Genomic DNA, 23,046 nt, shown 5'->3' on the forward strand with positions numbered 1-23,046 from the left:
AAAAAAAAAAAAAAAAAAAAAAAAAAAAAGGTGGAGGAGGAGGAAAAAGAGGAAGAAGAAGAACAACAACAACAACAACTCGTCGTCATCGTCGGAGTAGGTAGCTGGGGAGGCAATTCAGTTGGTAGAGTTTGTGCTATGTAAGCATGAGACCACCCTCCCAAGTTCAATTCCTAGAACCCCCCTTTTAATCCCAGAGCTAAGGAGGCAGAGACAAGTATCCTGGGGCTTGCTGGCTAGTCAGCTAAACTAACTGGTAAGCTGCAAGTAAGACCCAAGTGTCAAAACCATAGTGATTAGCCCCGGAGGAGTGACCCCTTAGGATGCCCTCTGCCCTCCACACACAAGCGTATCTATGCATCCACAATGACCTGCACCCCCTATCCCTTCCCACGTCAGAGTGTGTGGGAAGGGATCCTCTGCCTCTGCATGGCGGACTCCCCCAGAGATCAGGAAGAACTTCAATCTCCTTTTAGACCTTCTCCTCCTCCCCTCTGCCTCTTTCCCTCTCCTCTTTTTTCCCTCCCCGCTTGTCTGTCTTCTTGGAATCTTACCTCTCTTAAAGTCTTTGCTGTAGCCATTCCCTTACCTCAGCCCTGAGAGTAGACGGCTGCAGATAGACATCACAGTGCCTGTCTTAAGAGCCTCCCTCAAGGAGGAAGCACTCCTCCTTTCACCCAAGTTAGCAGAGAGGATTATGTACGACCATTCATGTAAACTGAACTTGATATGGCGTCTTGGCAACCAGCACTGTGATTTTCAAAAACAACCATCCTGAAGGAGACTTAGGAATCTCCTGGAGAAAGCAGGCATTCAGAAAACCACAAATGGTGTTTTAATTATGTTGTAGCTGTCTGTTAATATGTATAGGTAATTTAAAAAAAAAAGAACCTCAAATTTTAATATGAAGAGATAAACAAAAACCCTCCTGTCAGAGAACTTAGCCCTGATTTTTAGCTGGGAAAAAAAAATCATCTGAAGGCAAGGTGGGGGAAACATCAAGAGATACGACGACGGTATAGCACGTCAGAGGGGGACTCACTTGCTGAAGGTGAAGGTGGAGCCTTCATTCATCTGCTCAGACACTCAGCAATAACCACCATAAAAGCATAGCAGAAAGGGAGAAACCATCCCAAGGTGCCAGTGCCAGCTACGGAAAGCTTTCACGGATGGGTTTTATGTAAGATGATGGTAAGCCAGGGCATAGGGTTGGGGTAGGGTGTTAAACCGAGGTGTGATACCTGGAGTTTGTTGCAGACTACCCAGCTGGGATAAAGCTTAGGAGCTTTTTCTGATGATAAATTACAAAAGGGACCCAGGGGTTAGATGTGTTCTTGGTGAAGGAGTCTCAACGATAGATGATCTATCTCCCAATAGTTAGAAGGATTTCTGGGGCTACATGGAGACCTCTTGAGGTCTAGTGCCCAGAAAGGGTCGGAGCCTGCAAGGATTAGCAAAGAACCTGTCCAACCACAGGAGGGCTAGAACGAAGCCCTCAGCCCTGAGACTGTGAACTCGGAGGAAATACAAGGAAGTTCTTGACATATGTTCCAAAAAGGAGACTAGACCAGGAAGATATGCAAAGCCTCAGGCGGAGAAGGTAGAACGCACTGGTTTGCTTGTTTGATCAAGAATTTATTAGGCTACCTTTATGTTTTGAGGTACCAGGAACGTTACAGTTACACAACAGAAGACGTCCACTCTTACAGAGCTCACGAAGTGTGGGGGAGCCGTCGGACAAAAAGACATAGTGCATTTATGACGTTTGCATGAGTGTGACTGAGTACCTCAAAACAGCAGAAGAGAAGGAAAGATTTGACTTCTTCATGAAGGCAGGGAAGGCAGGACAGGGTAGCTCAGTTCATCTCAGGAGTGACTGGTGGTGGCTGCACACATGGTGGCAGATAGGGAAGCAGAGAGGAGCCAGAACTAGAGGCTTGGAAAGGCTTCGCCCTTGTGACTTCCCTCCCCTAGCTGAGGTCCCACATGCTAAACCTTCTACAGCCCTAAAAGTAGTGTCACCAGAAAACAAACAAATAAACAAAAACAAACAAACCATGAACTCGGAGAGAATATTCCAGATCGGTACCGCAACAGAGAGTAGGGAAAAATAGTCTGTTAAGTGGTAGATGCTATTCTGTGAGGAAAAATTCTAAGGATTGACACAGATGAGGGAAGCAAGTTTCAAATAGCTATTTGACTACTTTATAGTGTGATGGGAAGAAGTCATTGGAGGGCACCAGAGGGCGGTGGCAAGATCTGACCCAATAATTACACTGATTGTTCTAAAAGCAGAGGAAAGCAAGTGACAGGGCTGAACAATTTCAACACCCTTGCTGCCCTAAGCCACCATCCTGGTCCCACTGCCTATGCCTGCCCTTGACTGTTTCCCAGAGGTGTAGTGAGCCAGCTGCCATCATGTAGTTAAGAGATGGTGGTCCTTGGACTCTGGTGGAGGGAAGACGACAGACTGATTTGTAATTTGTCTTGAAGGCAGGGTGAAAGCATTTAGCCTCATGTTGATAGAATATTCAATTCTTCTTCTACTCAGATCTAGTAGGGTGAGGAATCTAGACGGCTGTCAAGGAAAGTATCAAAATATTTGTCTCAAGTAGAACAGCATTGGGAAGAACCATAGTGAGAGGGGGGACTAGGAGAGAGGGAGACAGTTCGGAACTGGGTCTCAGAGGCGAATGGTGTTCTGGGTGTAAGCCACTGGACCAGGGTAGCCACAGGGGACAGAAAGATGGTGGTCATAGAGAAAGGCCAGAAGTAAAACTGGGATTCTCAGAGCCCCCGTGGAAATCCTGAACTTTGGAGAGAATCCATCAGAATGGAGGTGGGAAAAGCAAGCTGAGCCTAAGCTGATGGTGTCACGTTGGGAAGAGGCCTTAAGAGACGGAGGTGTGAAGACAGATGGGCAGCTGAACTGGGGCAGGGGTGGGCTGAAGTGGACAGCAAGGAGTACTGCCCTCGCCTTCAGAGTCAGAGGAACTGGGCGAGCAGCAGCAGGTGGGACAGAAAAATGGAGAGATCATTAAGAAGTTTGTCTTTGTTCATAATCTCTCCTTCTGGGGAAGGATGTCTGGCCTTCTGATCGTTTCTTAGCCTTTTGGACAAGAGAGAGAAACAAAGGGGGTTCACTTATGTTGCTTTCTGTACATCCTGAGAGCTGCCTCAGGGAGTTCCAGGCTGTGAGGACAATTCGCTTAGATTAGTGCTTTCTCAACCACTGTCTGTTCAGTGGTGATTCTGTGTACATAAATATGATGTTGTCCACCCTTGTGCCCTGGAGAGATGGCTCAGTGGTTAAGAACAGTGGCTGTTCATCCGGAGGTCCTGAGTTCAATTCCCAGCACCCACATGGAGTCTGATAACCTTCTATTATGGAACCCAGTGACGACCTCTGGAGTGCAGTCACTCCTGCGGAGTACTCAAATACATACATTCATACATACATACATACATACACACACACACACACACACACACACACACACACACACACACACACAAATCTTTGAAAGAAAAAGAAATTGAGCCAGGCATGGTAGCACTTGCTTTTAATCCCAGCACTCTGAAGACGTGTGTGTGTGTGTGTGTGTGTGTGTGTGTGTGTGTGTGTGTGTGTGTGTGAGTGAAGTGGAAACTTGAGGGATCTTTGGAAAGTCAGTTGGAGGATGTTCTGCTGGGGCAAACACTTGAAGGAATGTTTTTGTTAAAATGGACTCAGGTGTGAAAGGCTAAGGCAGACTGGTGAAGGATCAGTTTGCTGAAGCAGTCACAGGAGAGAGGATGTTCTGCTAAAGCAAGCATGAGAAAGGACACGTGATGAAGGATTCTCTGCTAACAACACACATTTGTCTTGGTCTGCCTCACATTGCAGAGTCGAGCTGCATTTTGTGGGACTCCATAGAGAGAAACACATCAAAAACCTTCTGGTAGTGTGCTGCAGTTTCTTACCTCTTCTGAGGACTCAGGTGGATTGGATGCACTTGCTGAGGCAAGACCCATACCGAGGCAAGGCACGTGGAGGACACGTGATGTTGGGAGCATATAAATAGGACTCCATGGAGTGACAGAGACAGACCTTGGCTTGCTCTACAGCTAGCCGTGCAATGTTTGTGGGTCTTGAGTCTCCACTGTTCTTCGCTTCCCTGAGAGAGGCACAGCCAAGAACTTCTCCTGGAGTCCCTCCTGGTCCCTTCTTGCTGCTGAGGCTGAGGCCTGGCTGTCTACTAGATCATGTCAATGCTGTTGCTAACCAACTCTACTGAAAACCAGCCATTGCCCTAGTAAGGCAGAGGAGACTGCGGCAAGAAAAACCTTTTCAGATCTTTTCCCTGTGGAGTGGGGCCTGTGTTGTTTGCTTGTGGGCTGGGAGGTGGGGGAGGTGGTGTTTGTTTTCATTCGCAGTCTGAATCTATGACCATAAAGCCCTCACACGCAGGCATGCACACAGTGCAATTATCAGTTTCATTGATCTTTTAAGAACAAGGTCCAAATCAAAGGGATAATTTCATTTTTAATTAGACCGCATCTCAAGTGCCTTTGCTTAAGATAAGTGCCAAACTTTCAGGACACTGACAGACCAGAAAGCCCACAGAGGGCCCTTGTCACAGTCTGTGATGTTTGATTAACAAACACATTGCATAAATGGTGGCATGAGTGAGACAGACAGTCCCCAAGGTCCTGTGACACATCATTGAAAGAACTAGGGAACAGGAAACCAAGACAGCCCATCCAGATGACTTCAGAACCCACAGACAGGGATGGTTGCTATTTGTTTTGAAAAAAAAAATTTTTTTTTGAGCCAGGGTTTCTCTATGTAGCTCTGGCTGTCCTGAAACTCAATATGTAGACCAGGCTGGCTTTGAATTTACAGAGATCTACCTGCCAGATTGCTGGGATTAAAGGTGTTTGCCACCACGCCTGGCTTGAAACTGTTGCTTAAACTTATCTGACGGTAATGGCTCTAAGGTAGGGAAAGCCAAGAATGTAGTAGTAGCCCCTTGTAAGCCTTGCAGTCTTCCCTCATCTCATAAGTATTCATCAAGGCGTTGATCCAGTGTTAAGAGTGACCTACAAGTATTTCATAAGCTCTTTAGCTTTGCAGTCTTAGAACAAGTGATTGCTTGACTATATCCCTGCTCGGTTATGTTATGATAAAGCCAGGGAGTGGCCTGATATTGGAATTTTAAATTTCATTTAAACAATTTTCCAAATCTTAAAATCTGGAATAAAGGGCCCTGTGACCATATATTCTTGGTTATAACATGAAATGCAAACAACCTCAGTGTGTTGGTGCTCTCAAATTCTGTATCCTCCCATTCCCCACCCCCACCCCACCCCCACCCCCAAGTGAGGAAGAGGGGAACCTGGACAAGCTAGAAGCATGAATGTTAAAGTGTGAATGAGAGTGATGCAGGGTGCCATCCATCAGGGCCATGCAAGTGGGCAGGACCAGGCTGAGATGAGGCCTTTAACTCTCCAGCAGGGTTGACGGACAATGTCTGTCTGTCCTCTGGAGGACAGGGGTAAGCTACCTTTTGTGGCCACAGATGAAGCAGGCAGGGAGGGATCAGACACAAGTGTGCAACCCAGATGGTAACTTCCACTATTTAGCTCCCCCTCCCCCTCCACTCTGCAGATCTCACTGGCTGCCAGGCAATGGATTTATCCTCTTGCCATTCAGAATGTGTCCTGGCCTCACTTGCCACAAGTTCTTTTCCTCATCAAACATTCTCCGGCTCCCTAATGAGAGTGGTCTCCTCCCAGGCTCATTGCCAGAGGGAAGCATCCCCAAAGGTTAGCACTGATGGTATCCATCTGTGCAGTGTTTTCTGGTATAGGGAGGGCCGTTCACTTAATGCGTGACCTTGGGGAAGTAAGTTGTTAATCTCCCTCACCCTGTTTCTTCATCTGTAAGATGGGGTCTCTGAAAGACTTTTAAAATTATACATAACTACCAAGTCCAGTATCGGCCTCAGTAAATTATATCTACTGGGATTATTCTTAGCCGCAAGTCTACAGAGACTTCCATCTGGTTCCCATTTAATTCTCTAGGGGTGTTTGTTTGTTTGTTTGTTGTTTGGTTTTTGGTACTTATATTCAAACCCAGGTATCACCCATGCTGAGTGTGAGCTTTCCCATTAAGCCACTTCGAGTCCCAAGCGTTTATGGTTTTATTCAAGTCTTCCTATTGGTACATGGAAGTCCACTTATATAATGAACTCTGCTTGGTACCCAGGAAGAATGAGTGGGAGGGCGCGTTCTTGTATGTTCTCTCAGCACAAAGATTATCCTTGTTTGTCACTGGAGGAGGAGGAAGGGTTTGTGTTTTATTGAAAACTAACCCCAGCGGGAGCAGAGTAACTCTTTCTTCTCCCAAGGGCATCCGTTCTGTTTTTAGTCATTTTGAAACAGAGTCTCTTGTAGCCCAGGCTGGCTGGGAATACACTGTATCCAAGGATGACCTTATTATCCCTTTGAACTGATCTGCTCGCTCCTACCTCCCAGCTGCTGCCATTACAACTGAACTTCGGGCCTCATGCAAGCCCTCTGCCAATTGAGCTACATCCCCTAATCCTTGTTTCCGTTTTAACTTTTTGTTCTAAGGATAAATTAATAAGCTAAAATGTAACATGAAAAATTTGAAGTTGCCTCGGTACGGGAGTAGTAACTCCCGGGCAGTGTTGAGCCATGTGACTAGGATTTTGCGGTCCTGGTGGCCTCTACCCTGAGAGAATTTGAGCGTTTGAGCTTGATAGTGGAGTGAGAACAGCTTCTGCCTTCCCAAGCCAGTTGAGTCTGGTAGCCATCCTCCTCTAGGGAGGGAGGACCTTCCTGTCCTTGCTTCTAGATCTGCTGCCTTCTGCCTCCTTTCTAGTTCCAACTTCCTGTACTGGCATCTCGAGGCTGGCCATTCCCTGCGTATGATTCTTACCTCATCACCTCCTTGTCTAAGACTGACTCCTCACCCACACAGCATCTTGAATGCCTGTTCATGCTCATGTGGGAGCCTTTCTCAGCCCATTTCCTCCCTCCTCCTTGAATCTATGCGGTCTCCCCTCTCAATAATCAAGCTTACAGCTTAACTCACATCCAGTGTATGCTCATTCATGCTCCGAGATGTGGCCTGCTCCTCAGGATGTCTTAAAGCGCTTGCATTATATAGTTCATTATATAGCTGAGGTTGAGAACCGCTCAACACGGTTGATCCCTAAACTGGTGCTAGCTTCTAATAGCTTACACCAAAAGGTAACTACCTGCTAAATATGACTAATAGCTGCCCCTAATTGGGTTGTTACTGAGCGGAGGCTATGTGCAGAACCCTTTGTATCATGTGTATTAATCTCACTTTATAGATGAAATAAACAAAATCAGAAAAGTAGATTGCTCTGGCTGAGGACATAGCTGCTAACTGGCTATGATGTTTGCTTGCTTGTTTTTTAACTCACTTATGTGTAGACTTGGGACACATGGTCTCATTTGCTGGCAGTGGCATCTAGACAACCATGACCAGTGTAAACCCATGAGGCGTAAAATAGATTTCTGTGTGGCGAATGGCTGTCAGAAAGCTATTGTGAGACAATTTTCCATCAACCTTGACTCCCATCCTGAGGTCAGAGGGTGCTAGTGTCCTCTGTCCCCAGTCATCCCAATAGAAGATGTTTGATGTAAACGACCCCTGAAGGGGTGGACCGCCTCTTGGAGGAGATGCAGGCTCATTCACCCCTGAGCACTGCTGTTTATCACAGTTGCAGACGCAAGAAGAGTCCAATATAATTATATGTAGCTTTGTCTCTAAGAATATGAAGACTTGACATTTCCTGGCTTGTCAAAGTGTACATACACACACACACACACACACATACACACACACACAATTTTGCATGGAGCATAGAGAGTGACTATATAAATAAAGAGGCAATGTGGTGAGTGTCAGGAATCCCCAGGAACATGAGGCACACGCAGCAGCCTGTGCCAGGGCAGAGGGTCGCTAATTGAGTTCAAACCTGTTTTCAAATGTTGTTTATTCCCCTGCAGGGCATACAAAACCATTGAGGATGATGACTTGAAGTTCCCCCTTATATATGGAGAAGGCAAGAAGGTAGGCTCAAGTTCACCCCTGGAATGAGAGGAGGTGTCTGTGGCCTTTTGCTTTGTAGAGCCTGTGGCAGTCTGTGTGCTGTGTGCTTCACAGATTGGGGCAGTCTGGGGTTTTATGGCCTTGACAACTTGAACAAACATCATTTGCATCATTCCCGAGGCCACCTCTGTCTTGAGGGTGCAGGGAGTAGGAGGATTTAAGAGGTATGGGTGAACCCATCAGACAAAAGTCGGTTTTATGAAAATGCCCCGGTTTCTGTCCACTCGCGTCCCTCTTTGAGGTTTAAACACGACCATTTCCACATGTGTCATTCTGTCCCACAACCGACAGCAAGCTCAGAGGCAGGTCAAGCTGGCTGTGTTGTTACCTCTACTGGAAGACAAGGCAGCTGAGACTTCAAGGTGAAAGCAACCCAGGCAGAAACACAGGCCCAACAGAGGACAGCACCAGTGTGGGGTGCTCACCTGGGGTTCTCATTTCCACCACTGAAGTTCAGACTTTGTACATCAGCTTTCCTGCTTGCCCCAACAAAGGGACTCCAGGGTGTCATTGCAATTACACGACAGGATCAAGAGCCCAGACTGAGATAGCAGAGCCATGGCTGGTCCCAGTGCCCTAGTCAGAAGCAAAAGCTGAATAACATGGTTGAACTCAAAGAAGACCATAGATATGAGACCCGAGAGCACATGTGGAGGAGCTAGTGAGGCTAGCACCGAGATAAGGAGACTTGGAACCCATCCCCAGTTAACCAAGCCGCCTTCTGCATCCTCCTCTGCAGGCTGCCTCTGAAAACAACTTGTTTCAATTCAGAGCTAAGAGTTTCAGTTAGAAGAGGACAGTGTGGCCACACTGAAGAGATACTTCAAGTGGATCATTTATCAGCGTTAGATAATATTTATCAAGAAGAAATGACTCACAAGAATACCAAAGCATCCCCCAGTCGCTGATACATGTGCGACATGTACTCTGTCCACCTGTGTCTAATGCACTCTCCTGGACAGGAGAATGGACTGCTATCGTTTTTTAGAAGGTTATCAGCAGTGAGATTTTTTGTTGCTGTTGCTATTGTTTTTTAATTTTTTTTTCTTTTTAAGAATTTCATACATGTACACAGTGAAAGATGATATCCATGACTGTTTCTCCCCGATGGCACAGTGAGACATTTGCCACCAAACCTGATACACCTGGGTTTGATCCTTGCAACTCATATAATAGAAAGAACTGAATCCTGCAGGCTGTCTTCTGACCTCCACACATTCCTGTGATACACACACACACACGCACACGCACACGCACACGCACACACACACACACACACGCGCGCGCACAAACACACATACACACGCACACACAAACACACAAGCCACGACATGGTGGCTCAAGTCTGTAGCCACACAGCCTTCAGAAGACTGAAGCAGGAGGATTTCAGCAGAAGGAGTTGAGGGCCACCCTGAGCCTCAATATGAAAATCCCTTTTAAACCCTAAAAGTGTCATGGTCTCATTTCTACAGTACTGTAGACCCTATCTGCCTTCTGACTTGAGACTCCCTCAAATCCACAGGACTTCAGAGAGACAAGGGTGAAGATACTTTGTTGAATTATAATGTGTGTGTGTAGGGGGGTTTCTTTCCTTTTTTTACATTTATTTAATTAAAAGCTGCAGCAAGGATGTGGAAGTCAAAGGTCAACTTGCCAGAATCAGTTCTTTTCCTCCATTAGGTGGGTTCCAGAGGTCAAATTCAGGTTGTCAGACTCAATGGCAGGTGCCTTCTCACCTGCCCTGAATTGTAGTGTTTCCTCTTCTATTTACTTCAACCTTGCCTCTATGAAGTATTTAATGTTATTATCCAAGTAACAGAGGAAAATCCAGGCTCAGGCATTTGAACTGCAACATTATGGACTCTAATATTGGTGACCCACTGTTCAGCCATTAGGTTTCATGTCACTCAGCCTGACAGGCAGTCTGTCCCTCTGTGTCTGCCTATCTGATTCTGTCCATCTTTTGGCACCAAATTTAGTGTTGCCTCCTCCATGGGACCTTCTCGGTAGAGTTTTCGTTTCCTCTAAATTCACATATTCCATTGTTGATGAGCGTCCCAGAACTGAAGCACATTTCATAGTTTGGATACATGTCTCTTACCCCCTTAACCAAGTTCCTTCATAATAGAGGTGGGGCCTTGGACTTTGGTGTCCTTCCAACATGGTGTGTACACATAGTAGGTACTTTAGGAGAGCTGGCTGTGTAGATATTAATGCAGTATGTTAATTCCACAAAACGAGTTTACAGACAATGTGAGGCTATAGTCCAGATGTCTGTGCATACTGACATTTTGTTCCTTTCCACCAGAAGGAGTTTTAGGAATATTGTGGCAGATCATGGAGAAGCTAAAGATTTATTTACTCTAGCCATAAAACTTAAAGAGTAGAGATCTGCAAAGACAGGAACTGCCCCAGACTTACTATACCTTTTGTTAGTGTTCTGATATTGCCAAGGACGTAGCTAGTGTCCGGTGAATACCTGTAGTGTAAATGTGTTTGGATGGATGGACAGATGGATGGCTTGATGGGTGGGTGGGTGGATGGATGGATGGATGGATGGATGGATGGATGGATGGATAGGTGGGTGGATGGATAGGTGGGTGGATGGATAGGTGGGTGGATGGATAGGTGGGTGGATGGATAGGTGGGTGGGTGGATGGGTGGATGAATGAATGGATAGGTGGGTGGATGGATGGATGGATGATGGATGGATGAATAGGTGGGTGGATGGATGGAAAAATAGATAGATAGATAGATAGATAGATAGATAGATAGATAGATGGGTGGATGGGTGGATGGATGGATGGATGGATGGGTAGATGGATGGATATGTGTGGGGGTAGATGGATGAATGGGTAGGTGGGTGGGTGGATAGATGGATGAAAGGGTGGGTAAGTGGATGGATGGATGGATGGGTAAGTGGGTGGGTGGGTGGATGGATGGATAGATAGATGGATGATGGGTGAGTGGATGTATGGATGGGTGGGTGGATGGTTGGATGGTGGGTGAGTAGATGGATGGATTGTGAGTGGATAGATAGATGAATGATTAGATGGATGGGTGGATGGATGGATAGATGGATAGATGGATGGATGGATGGATGGATGGATGGATGGATGGATGGTGGATGGGTGAGTGGGTGCTCTTGATTGAGTATGAACTGATTTCAGTTGCTGTAGACAATACACACATTACGTTTAGTTTATTTTCAGCACCCTTCACTTCCTGCTCTACAGAAGCAAGCTGAAGACAGACAGCAACACCCAGCAAGCCTGAGATACAGCAATGATTCTGATGAGCCTTTCCCTGCTAATATGACTCATCTCAGTTAACATCCAATGGCATAGAAAGATAGGCAAGAGGAATTGGGACAGGATGCTGTCACTGTGTGTATTTCTGATAACTCTCTGCTTATACTCCTAGGCCCGAGTAATGGCAACTATTGGAGTGACGAGGGGACTTGGGGACCATGACTTGAAGGTTCATGACTCCAACATCTACATAAAACCATTCCTGTCTTCAGCTCCAGAGGTACCATGATGCTTTTGTTTATATTTTATGCAATACAGTGTTATGTGCCTGACAGATCTAATGTCTCTCATGCCAGCCTGCCCTCCCCTTGAGTACTTGGATTCATGCCCTCATCATCTACATAGCGAGCTGTGCCACCTCCTTCCATTTCTCCCACATATTGCTATAAAGTGAGCATCCCCCCATGGATGCTGACCCCTCATGTCCCAGCAGTCTTTGGTAGCACCACATGTCTTGGACCAAAACCCAACTCCAATAGTCATTGCAGGCTTGACATTTGATATAAATTTCCAATCAGATCGTTGTATTGCTCCCCTCCCCCTCCCGCACAAACCAATTGAACTTGGTTACTGTTCATGACCTTGAATTTCTCACGCTTCTTTACATCCAGTCCTGCCAAGAATTCCCTGTCCCCATCCACAGCATCCAATTCTTTCTGTGGTTTAGCTCATATATATCTACATCTCCGTAGGTTCTCAACCTGTGGATCAAGACCCCTTTGGCAAACCTCTGTCTCCAAAAATAATTGTATTACAATTCATAACAGTAGCAAAGTTGTAGTTAATGAAACAGAAATGAGAATAATTTTATGGTTCGGGGGGAGGGGGTCACCACAGCATGAGGAACTGTATTAAAGGGTCTTAGCATTAGGAAGGCTGAGAGCCACTGTCCTGAGGTGACATCCTGATTTCTGTGTCTCATACAGAAGTCATGTTTTTTGTCTACTCTTCCTATGCACAGGGGAATATTTTCTGAGGCATTTAAAAATCAATGCCTTGTAGCTCAGCTATTCATCTGGATATCTCCTTTGACTTGATTTTAGTTAACCAGAGAGAACGTGTGTCATTTGGGTGTTATTTGGAGAAGTTAATTGAAAAATATATCTGTCATTTTGTCTGTTAAAGAGAGTGGGGGGAGAGAGGGAGAGGGAGAGGGAGAGGGAGAGAGAGAGAGAGAGAGAGAGAGACCCTACAATATTTTCTCAGTACTGGAAATGTTACAAGGTTCTATGTTGGTTTTCATGGTGTATTATATAGAAAAGATTTTGTTTCCACGTTAAAGACAAATCTGACAATATAAAAATCTATTAGTCAGCCAAGGATGGTGACACAGGTGACACAGTCCTAGCACTTAAGAGACTGAGGGATGAACATCACTGAATGTTCAAGTCAGCCTGGTCCACATAGTAAGTCCTAAGCTGGTCAGGACTACACAGGGAGACGGCCTCAGACAACAGGTGAAGCAGGGCATAGCATACTGGTGCACACCTTTAAGTCCAGCACTTGGGAGGCAGAGAGGTCAATGGATCTATGTGTTTGAGGCCAGCTTAATTGATGTAGTTGGTTTCAAGCTAGCTGAGGCTACACAATGAGACCCTGTCTGAAACAAAACAAAACAAATCAAATCAAGGAAGGAAAGAAGGAAGGAAGGAAGCAAGCAACCAGATGTACTAATGGTATGGAGGTGGATTTTTCTTACACAGTAGGAAGCCTGGAGTTTGTTAGGCGGCTGCACCTATGTTTCTCTGGCTTTTCCTTCACTGCCGGCCACAGGGTGGAGGCAGCAGCTCCAAGCATTACGCTTTCTTTGTGGTTTTGTTTTGCTGCTGTTCTATATCTTGTGAGTTTAGACTTCGTTTATTCTGTTGTTTATTTATTTATTTATTCTCCAAGGATTTCATGTGTGTACACAATACGTTTTAACCACATGCCCTCGAGCCCTGCCCCCAGGCCCCCTTCCCACAATATGACCCGCCCCTCCCTGCCTTTACTTCACACCCTCCACTTTTCTTTCTTTCCATTTTTTAAAAATAACCCATTGAGTCCAGTTAGTGCTGCCCATATGTACATGGGTGTGGGGTCACTCACTGGGATGAACGGCACACTGAGGACCACACCCCTAAAGCAAAACAGCCTTCCCTCCCCCAACAGCCAGCAGCTGCCAGTAGCTCTCTGCTACTCTCCTGAAAAGTGTAGGAACAGGCTCCGCCCCATGTGTGCTCACTTAAATCTCATTGGTTAAGATCCTGTCACTCTTCTAGCTGCAGAGGAGGTTGGGGGACCGGAGAGAGCTTTAGTTCCCAATTTCTGTGGTAGAGAAGAACAAGTCATACTGTTTGCCATACTGTGAAGAATGAGCTACTAGAGCCATGTTATACTGGAAATAACCAGAGTGTATAGGCTCAGCTCCATGCATGTGCTCTGCCCAAGTAAAGTTGTATAATGGAGGTGGCAATTCATTGCATGCTCTACCACTGAGACACACACACATGCACACGCACACGCACTCACGCACGCCTAGTGTGTGCTGGAGAAGGAAATGTGAGACAGGGGTCTTGTTGTATTGCCCAGGCTGGCTTCACATTCACGATCCTCCTGTCTTGGCCTCCCTACTGATGAAGTCCCTAGTTATGAGGCTGCACCCCGTTCAGTAGCTGCTTTTCTGATGTAGCTCATTTTTATTGTGGGAAGCACAAATTGACTCAAAGTAACCCCACAAAGGAGGTGTTTAATTCTATTAGAAGGCATCCTTCTAGTGTCTACAAAAATGAATATTATGAGTGTACTTCTGGAATGAACAGCAGAGCCACAGCAGAAGCCTACAAGAGTTTTGCTGTTCTAACTAGCTAGCCACATTCCACAAGTCCCAGGCAACCCCTCAGCCACACATCCATATCGGAGAGAGGAGTTTTGATGGGCCCAGCTCACCCTTTATACCAGGCTACAAGTGACTTCCAAACCTGAGGTTTGCCCTTCAGACCATGCATCTGCTCCATTATCCTCCGTGGGCACCAACAACCATCTAGGCCCAGTTCCCAGGCAGAGCTCTAAACAAGGTTAATCCCTTTTGAGAGCATCAGAGTTAGAGCTGGCATGGAAATTTCTAGTAAACATTAGGCATGAAAGACACCTCCCCCTCATAGACCCTGGGATTGTTACATGGAATTAGCTTAATATGTGTATATATATATATATATATATATATGTATATATATAATGGTAAAGTGCACATCCATGCTACAGGTATTTTCTCTCAGAGCTCTCAGAGCAGCTCTGGATAGCAAGGTCCCCGCTGGGCAGAATGTCCACAGCCCCCTCTCGAGTTCCTAATCCCTCCATGCTGGCCAACGCTAGGACCAGGAGTTACAGCCAGGGCTGCTTCTCACCAGAGGAAAGTAATAAATTCTGAACCCTGAACTCTCTTTCCTTTGAACTCCACCGAGCATGGGGTTTGTAACTGGGCTCATAAAACTGTACTTTCTCCCTTGGGGGAGAGCATTCATCCGACATGCTAAATGGCAACCTAACCTTTGCCCTTTACAGAAGCCTCCCAGGGGATCTCAGGAAATACTAATGAAGCATTTTTGGCTTTTTCAAGCAGCCTTAAAGCCTCCTCCTCCTCAGCCTCCCGCCCATGCACACATGCAGATACTTCTTTGTACAGGGGAGCCTGGCTCAGTGTGGTTGTGGTACAGTTAGACTTGACAGAGCATCTCTTTACTGCGCTGCTGTTCTTAGTCAGAAAAAAACCCGCTCTCTCTGAAAAAAAGCCTTTCAGAGTTGGAATCTGTGGGGCTGGTTGTTGGCTGTGGCCATCACGCTGAGATGAGGTTGTCTGAAGTGTATTTCCCCTGTTTAGCAGAAACTGTACTGTAAGAACGTCTCCCTGTGCTCTGTCTAGCATCCCTAGGATTTTCACAGCAGCACGTCACTCCTAACAGAGTTGTGCGGTAGACAGTTATTCTACCCATCCTGTACACTGGACATTGAGACTCAGGAAAATAAAATTATAATACTTGACGGGCTATACACCGCCAAGTAGCGAGCTGGCACGTATAACCCACATCTGATTAGGCACAGGGTCACTGTGGCAAGAGATAGAAGCTCAGAATAACTCAGCATGTACTGGTTTGAGAGGCTCTGAAAAGGTCACCTCTATTTTGAACACCAGAGCCCCTGGTGCTCCACGGTTAGAGTTTCTGGGACGGATGCTGTTGGCCTCAGACTAACTGCAGATGATGGCTCAGGAGAGTGGGTAATTGGAAGGACTGTAATGGCCTCTGTGTATGTAAACCCAAACCAGACAGAACTGTGTAAGAGACGACTGCGGGCCTACGATTTAGCCTAATGGATATGGAGTATATATACCAAGATCTCTTGCACAAGATTAAATTTGTTATACATTTTAAATGTTTCCAGATGGACGCGCCTTAGCCAGAGTCAGGAGAGAGGGGGGAGGGCACAGTTAGAAGAAGAGGAACAGTTTGAATTGACTAGTGTGGAGGTTAGAACAGGAAAAAAAAGAAGATAGTTTCCCCAGCCTCACCCCCGCACCCCATCTCCACTCGTTAAGGCTAAAACCCTTTACTCAAGAGACTGATAAGATCATATCCAAGAGAGACATAGCTAGGCGGCTTCTGTTGGGATCCCAGAAAAGCGGGTTAATTTACTTAAGCCATCTAATGAAGAATCAGACTGCTCCCCTGTCTTCAGGGTCTTCCCCCTCCACTCACGAATGCCCCGCCCACGTTCTCTGCAACCTCCCGGGCTTATTTTCCTGCAATGCTTGGGCTCTGCAAACATGGATCTTTTCCTTCTCATTTGGGTTCTAAATTTCAAATCCAGCTCAGTCTGGTGGTTTTAAGGACTGGAGCTGGGGGAAGGGGGAGGGGAGGATGTGATTCAATTCTAAGAAAAAGAGCTCAAAACCCTTCTTGGAAATTCCCACTGATCCCACACATCACTGCGGCTCCTAATTTGATTTGATGAATTAAGTACAAATAAATCAAAACCATGTGGATCAAATTTATGTTTAAAAAAATTGCAGTGGGGTTTTAAAAGTTAGAGAAGGGTGTCTTTCTAGCCAAACACATCTTCAGTTTTGCTGAACACAAGGCGCTGGGGAAAAAAAAAAAAAAAAAAAAAAAAAAAACTTGAGTTTGCCAAACCTGAAGAGCAGCCGCCAGGTTTCCGGAGCCTCTCTCAAACCTTCTGGGGTCTAAAGCAGAGATTTCTAGCCAAGACCTGAATTCCACAAGAGGCCCCCGCCAAAGGAACAGGGGCCTTGCTAGCAGCAGGCTGCGGGGCTGTGTGGGAGACTTTCACTCTCCCTGTCAACAAGCACCTGGCTTTCTCTGTGTGACCGCGCCGACAGCAGCCCCTCCCCGGGCCTCTCCGGCCAAGTCTGCCTCTTGCCTAACTAGGAAGCTCGAGGCTCAACTGTGCATCCTGAAGAGTTCAGAACTGAGCTGATTTGTTAACTCAGGCACCGGTGCCCAAGCCCTCAGCATTGCCCTCTCTCCTAACAGTCCCCCCACCTCCAGCCCGGCACACAAGCATCCTGTTACTCAGACAGCTTGGCACAGGCCGAAGGCCTCGACTTCCAGATGTTCCCTGCTCCCCGCCCCTTTGGGCCTGTGACAGGCCCTCTGTAGAGCTAGGATTCCTAATTTCACCCTTCTTTTCCGGCCTCCACTCCAAGACTGTGCCCCAGTTTGGGCTCTTGGAAGAACAAGGCCCTTTTCTGTCTGGGGGCCGTTCTGCAGAGCCAACTCCCTCCCTCCCTCCCTAACCCCGCTCCGCAGTACAGCCCAGCCAGCCAGAACCACAATCAGGCTAATTTTCTCTCTGCTTCGCCTCTCCTCTCTCTGGTTTTCGGGAGTCCGTCAGCTGTTTCTTATAACACCAGCTCATTTAGCTCAATCCTGGGATTTTTTTTTTTCTATCTAGGTAATCTTTTTGTTCTGAAACTCTCCTCTCATAAAGGACAAAGAGCTCGAGTCTGAGTTCCACACCAGTCACCGGCAGGCTCCCAGTTGCTTTTCCTTCATCATGGGGCTTGGCTTGGCCTGGACTGGTGGATTATGGGTAGGAGGAAATCAGAGCGTCAGTGAAATCCTGGGCATGAGGTCTGGTGTGTGGTGATGGGCAGTAATGTTCTCCCCTTCTTCTTTCTTACTGGCTTCCGGAAGACTGTTTCACACTGAGGCAGTTTCATATTGAAAGGAAATATGTCTGGGAGTCCTGGTTCTCCCCTTGCAATCAGGAAGGATATCTACAGCCTTCTATTTATGTTTTAACGCCCATAGTTTTCTGGTTCTTGGTGACTTTTTGTGCTCCAGGCTACAATCCCCATTTGTGCTCCTGCCGTCTAGTTTATAAGAAACAATAATTCTCAGGTGCCATGAGAAGGAAAGTCACTTGTGCAAGCGAAGCTTACTGTGGTTACATGAGAATAATCTAGAGAGTGAGGAACGATGTTATGCCCCGACAGTCTTCAAGCCTTCTAAAGGGGTCGTTCTCTTTGGCAGATAGAAATGGGAGAACATATTTTAAAACAAAAATGCACAATGGGCATGGAAGTGCACACCTTTAATTCAGTACCAGAAAGCACAGGAAGGTGGATGTCTGAGTTGGAGGCCAGCCTAGTCTAAGTAGCAAATTCCAGGGCAGCCAGAGCCATATAAGAGAGAGACTGAGTCTCAACAAAACAAAACAAAATAAAATAAAATAATAAAGAAAGAAAAAGAAAAACACAGGGAGAATTTGTCCGTCCAAAATTGGAATTAGGGGCCATCTCTAAGTGAGACTCGTTGAAGAATAATTAGCCATAAGCCCTGTTGCTTGCTTCCTGAGGGATAGTTCAGATGAGGAAGCAGATGATACAAAGGGAGAAAGTAGGGCAGGAAGAAGGAAGCAAGAGCGCGTTCCTGTGAAACAAGACCCACCTCAGAGAGTCACTGTGCCTGCAATGTAGGCAGAGGTCTGTTAGTATAATGATCCTGCCTTCACATGGTGTGTCCATGTCTCCAAAAACACACATACACACACACACACACACAGACATACACAAACATACATACACACATACATACTCATATATACACATACATACATATACACACATGCACGCACACACAATTTTACTTTCTAGCCTGTAGGAAAAGAAGAATTATTAGGTCTGAAGAAGAAAATAATCTAATTCTTTTTCCTTCTGAGTTTTCTGAACCAATTTAGAAATAGATATAAAAGAGAGTCAAAACAACTCCCTAGTTAATACAGGTTTATTAGGTTAGAAACCTCAGGCGGCACTGAGAGCAAACATGGATCTCTCTTCCTTCCCCCTGGCTGAGCCGACCTCATGGACAGTTCTAGAATTCTCTTAGACCCCACCCAGGGAGAATTTTCTTATACTGTTTTCCTGCTGATGGGCAGAAGCAAAACTAATGAGTGTCACGTGTAGACAGAGACCAAAGAGAAACTTCCAGACAGTTCAGTGTCCCAGCTTAAACTTATAGAGCAGTGGTTCCCCACCTGCGGGCCACGACCTCTGACAAACCTCTCTCCAAAATGTTTACATTACTATTCATAACAGTAGCAAAATGGCGATTATGAAGTAGCAATGAAAATAATTTAATAGTTGGGGGTCACTGCAACATGAAGAACTGTATTGAAGGGTTGTAGCATTAGAAAGGTTGAGAGCCGCTGATACCTGGAAGTATTTTTTTTTCAATACATCCCTCTTTGCCTTTTGTTGACTATAAACAGGCCACTTTCCAAACTATTGGCTCTCCTGACTCTGTGATTATTACTGTTAATGCTTCTGTGGTCCACAGACTGAGTGATCTGGACGGTTCTCCCGCAGAGCCCCTCATAGACTCCCAGTCGGAAGCTAGTTGTCTGCAATCTAAAGACAAAGCTAGGGCAGAAGTCTCAGGTGACCGCTCAGCAGCTGCCAGTTAGTGTGGGCTCTCGGCTGAGAGCTGAGTCCCTGCAGCAGCACCTGGTTTATCCAAATGGTCTTAGATCCTCAAAGCAAGGCAGCCAGGTTCCTAGAGAAACTTCCCCAAGAGGAAGTGGTTTAAGGGTGTTAGGCAGCACCTCACAGCTTCAGAAGTGCTGGCCTCTGAAGTTCCAGACCCATGGCACCGCAGCATTCTGATGGCGGAGGAATTGCTGAGACCAGTGTGCTTGGAGGCAGACACTTGATTTGCTGTGAAGATGTTTTGACAAAGAGAAGGAATCATGGTGGACCATCGTAAGATTCACCTTACCATGATTTTCCTGTAAAGCCCCTTACCTGCCGTGAAGTCTTGATAGGATTGACCACCTATCTATGAAAGAAAAATGAATGCAAGTTGATGCATTAGCCGTTTGATGGATTAAGAAAGGAAATGTAACCTGCTATGTAAAAGCAGACTTGCAAAGAAGCCGATTAAACTAAAGGATAAGGGACTCTGGGTGAGAGCAGGGTGTGTGAGCTCTGCTTGTTATGGGGAAATGTGGCCTACCCTAGATAGAACGTAAACGCAAGTTTGCAATCTGGACACGGTTTTGTATTTGTACAATTCTCAAAGGGAAGCAGAGGATGCACACTTCCAACAATCTATTGGATTCTTTCCTTCCTTCCTTCCTTCCTTCCTTCCTTCCTTCCTTCCTTCCTTCCTTTGTTTTCTCTCTTTCTTTTCTCCTCTTCCTCCTCCTTCTTTTGTGATATTTCAAGACTTCAAGACAGGGTTCCTCTGTGTCCCCCTGGCTGTCCTGTCATTCTTAATAAACATTTATTTGAGTGTTTAAGTTTATAGTTTTAATTAGTTTACTATTATTTCTCTCAGTAAGAGTCAGAGCTCTCAGAATTATAGAAGTTAGGCCTCACAGAGACTGGGTTTCCTGGGTTCAAAAGAAAAAATGTCCCATGGGTGTCCCATAGGTGTTTTGTTTGGTTTTGTTTTTGATGGCATAAAACAGTCTCAAAGTAGAACTCGAGGACTGACATCTGAGCTGCCCTCTGACCTACATGTGCACATCATGGCACGCATGTACCTGCATCCATGTGGCATGTGAATACACATACACACAGGTACATGCACACACACACAAACACACATTCACATATACATACACACACACAGGCACGTGCACACACACACATACATACACACACATATGTACACACACACACACGTACATGCACACACACGTACACATACACAAGCACATACAGAGAGAGAGAGAAAGAAAAGGAGAGGGAGGGAGGGAGAGGGAGGGAGGGAGGGAGGGAGGGAGGAGCTTCTAAGACTACTGGGCACATGGCATCTTCAGCATTTTCCAGAGCCGATCAATATTTTGACCTCAGAATCTTGAAAACACTTCACATAAATACATGGTTTTGGAAAATGGCAGACACAGGCTTAGGGCAACTTCAGAAATTGTTAGAAACACTTCCTTCCATCCAAACTGACATTTGTGCAGTGGTTTTTATGAAGTAAGTAACTCACATATCGATTCTTAGAGTTAAATATGATATAACTGTAGTTAAATATGATATAACCCATAGATGCAGTAGTTTAACATTTGCATGATGAGGAACAAAAACATCAAAAGTTTCGTTTTCTGTGATTAAGCCATTATGTTTCAGAAGACATTGTATGGACGGCTAACACAAACCCTGAGTTCATAGCACGCAGCGCATGGGCATGCGTAGCATAGCGGCAACTCTAACCTGAGTTGTGGTGTTTCAGGCGTGTTGGCTGGTGTGCGTGGTGTGGTAGTGTGCCAGGCTCCTGCAGCAACATTCCTCCAGATAGATGTCTTAGTCCTAGTGTACCTCGGAACCTGCTAGATTCACGTGAGGCTTCCAGGAACATCAAAAGCTATTGCAGGAAGTGAACAAAGGAACCCTGGGAGGGGATGGTTTCTGATGGAAGAAGGCCAGCAGCCGCTTCAGGGAGGGAATGTGAGGTCTGCACCAAACCCTGGAGTCCACTGAAGCCCTGGTTACCAGTGAGGATGGATGCTGGGGTGGACGGCTTGCACACCAGTCCAATTTTCCCGAAAGCGTTTTTCCCCGAGCATTCTGCGTCATAGGTTAATGTACAAGACTGGAGCTGTAAGTGGAAAGTTGGCAGAGTCCTTTGGAAATTGGCTGAAGGGCAGGAAACAAAGGATAGCAGTAAGAACCTAAAAGGCTGTTAATTGAGGAACTCCCCAGGAATGGGGTTGCTACTGGCTTTGGATTCTTTACATAAAGATTATGTGGAAAATGGTATTGAAAGGGACGTTCGTGTTGGCTGTTGGAACCACATTAGTGAGCTGTGAGTGGGAAAGCAAGTAGAACTGAAGAGTCCAGTTATTGACTGACTTGAGGAGCGGCATTTCCAACTGTGTTGGTGTGAACCCACATGGTTCCATTGGCCGGATTCCCTACTACTGGGTAGGCTGACTTCAGACTGAAGGAATCAACTTACCACTTCTTGGATCAGTAAAAAGCATTTGGAAGCCATTTGGGTACCCTGTTCACATGGCAGAACCCAAGATTGGGTATTGTCTTCAATCCTGGAAACATCTGTTTTAAGAAGGGCCAAAAGGCAGATGGAAACGCCTCTTAACTACAGATGTAAAATTGAACCACCCGACACTCCCCCACATCCCGTTACTTACTATTTCCTGTTCCGTGGAGCTAAGATGATCACAGTAGCTTATTATAGATCTGCCAGTTGGAAGCTCTCCAGCTCTCATTTAACACATCATGAAATTAACATGGTGAGGTAGGACTTAGAGTTGGGAGCCCAGGAGTGACATTTATGGTCCTTTGCACAGTCTTAGGAAACGAATTGTGTCTGGCATCACAGAGTCCAGAGAGCCTTTGATTTCCAGGCTCAGTAGGACTCCTGTAGCCTTGCTCCTCAATATATGGTCCAGGTATTTGCACCTCTGTCTTCCCCCTCTCCTGCAGCTCTCCTGTCCTACCCCAGAACTTAAGAAGCATCTGTGAGCGCTCAAGTTCTCTGGCTGACTGGTCCACACGCAAACATTTGAGGAATGATATGCTCCATATATCAATTCTTATAGGGACTCTGTATATGAATGTTGTAGCTCCATATGCTCTGACATACCCAGCAACCACAGAAAACAAAGAGAAGGGGGATTGGTTGTCTCCTGTCGAAGGAATATAACACTTGAACCGATCAAGGAGGGCTATCTGAAATCTCAGGTTCTACCTTTTTAGCTTCACTGACCCCACTTCCGCTGGCTTGGAAGGCTTAATGCCTTCTCCAGAATGTCAGCTTAGTACCAAGCAAGGATACCTTTCAAGGGAAAAAAAATTATATATATATATATGTGTGTATGTATGTATGTATATATGTATGTATATGTATATATATATGTATGTATATGTGTATATATATATGTATGTATATGTGTGTGTATATATATATATATATATATATATATATATATATATATATATATATAAAAGCAGGTAGAATATGCCTCTGTATGTTCTTACCCTGGAGGGGCTTCATGTGCTGGGCTATTAGCTAATTATTACTGTCTTCTGGACTGTAAAGGCCTGGCCCCTGT

At 45.8% G+C, this 23,046-nt stretch overlaps 1 protein-coding gene across 1 annotated transcript in view; it reads left to right on the forward strand.

Moving 5' to 3' along the window:
• Positions 1-23,046, forward strand: part of Ppm1h (protein phosphatase, Mg2+/Mn2+ dependent 1H) — a 259,006-nt gene that overhangs the window by 213,685 nt on the left and 22,275 nt on the right. Inside the window, exons 7-8 of the mRNA XM_021174330.2 lie at positions 8,050-8,113; positions 11,576-11,683. Of these exons, the coding sequence (XP_021029989.1) occupies positions 8,050-8,113; positions 11,576-11,683 (172 nt within the window). The remainder of the gene's footprint in view (positions 1-8,049; positions 8,114-11,575; positions 11,684-23,046) is intronic.

This window comes from Mus caroli, chromosome 10, assembly GCF_900094665.2.
Source record: "Mus caroli chromosome 10, CAROLI_EIJ_v1.1, whole genome shotgun sequence".
Taxonomy (NCBI): Eukaryota; Metazoa; Chordata; class Mammalia; order Rodentia; family Muridae; genus Mus; species Mus caroli.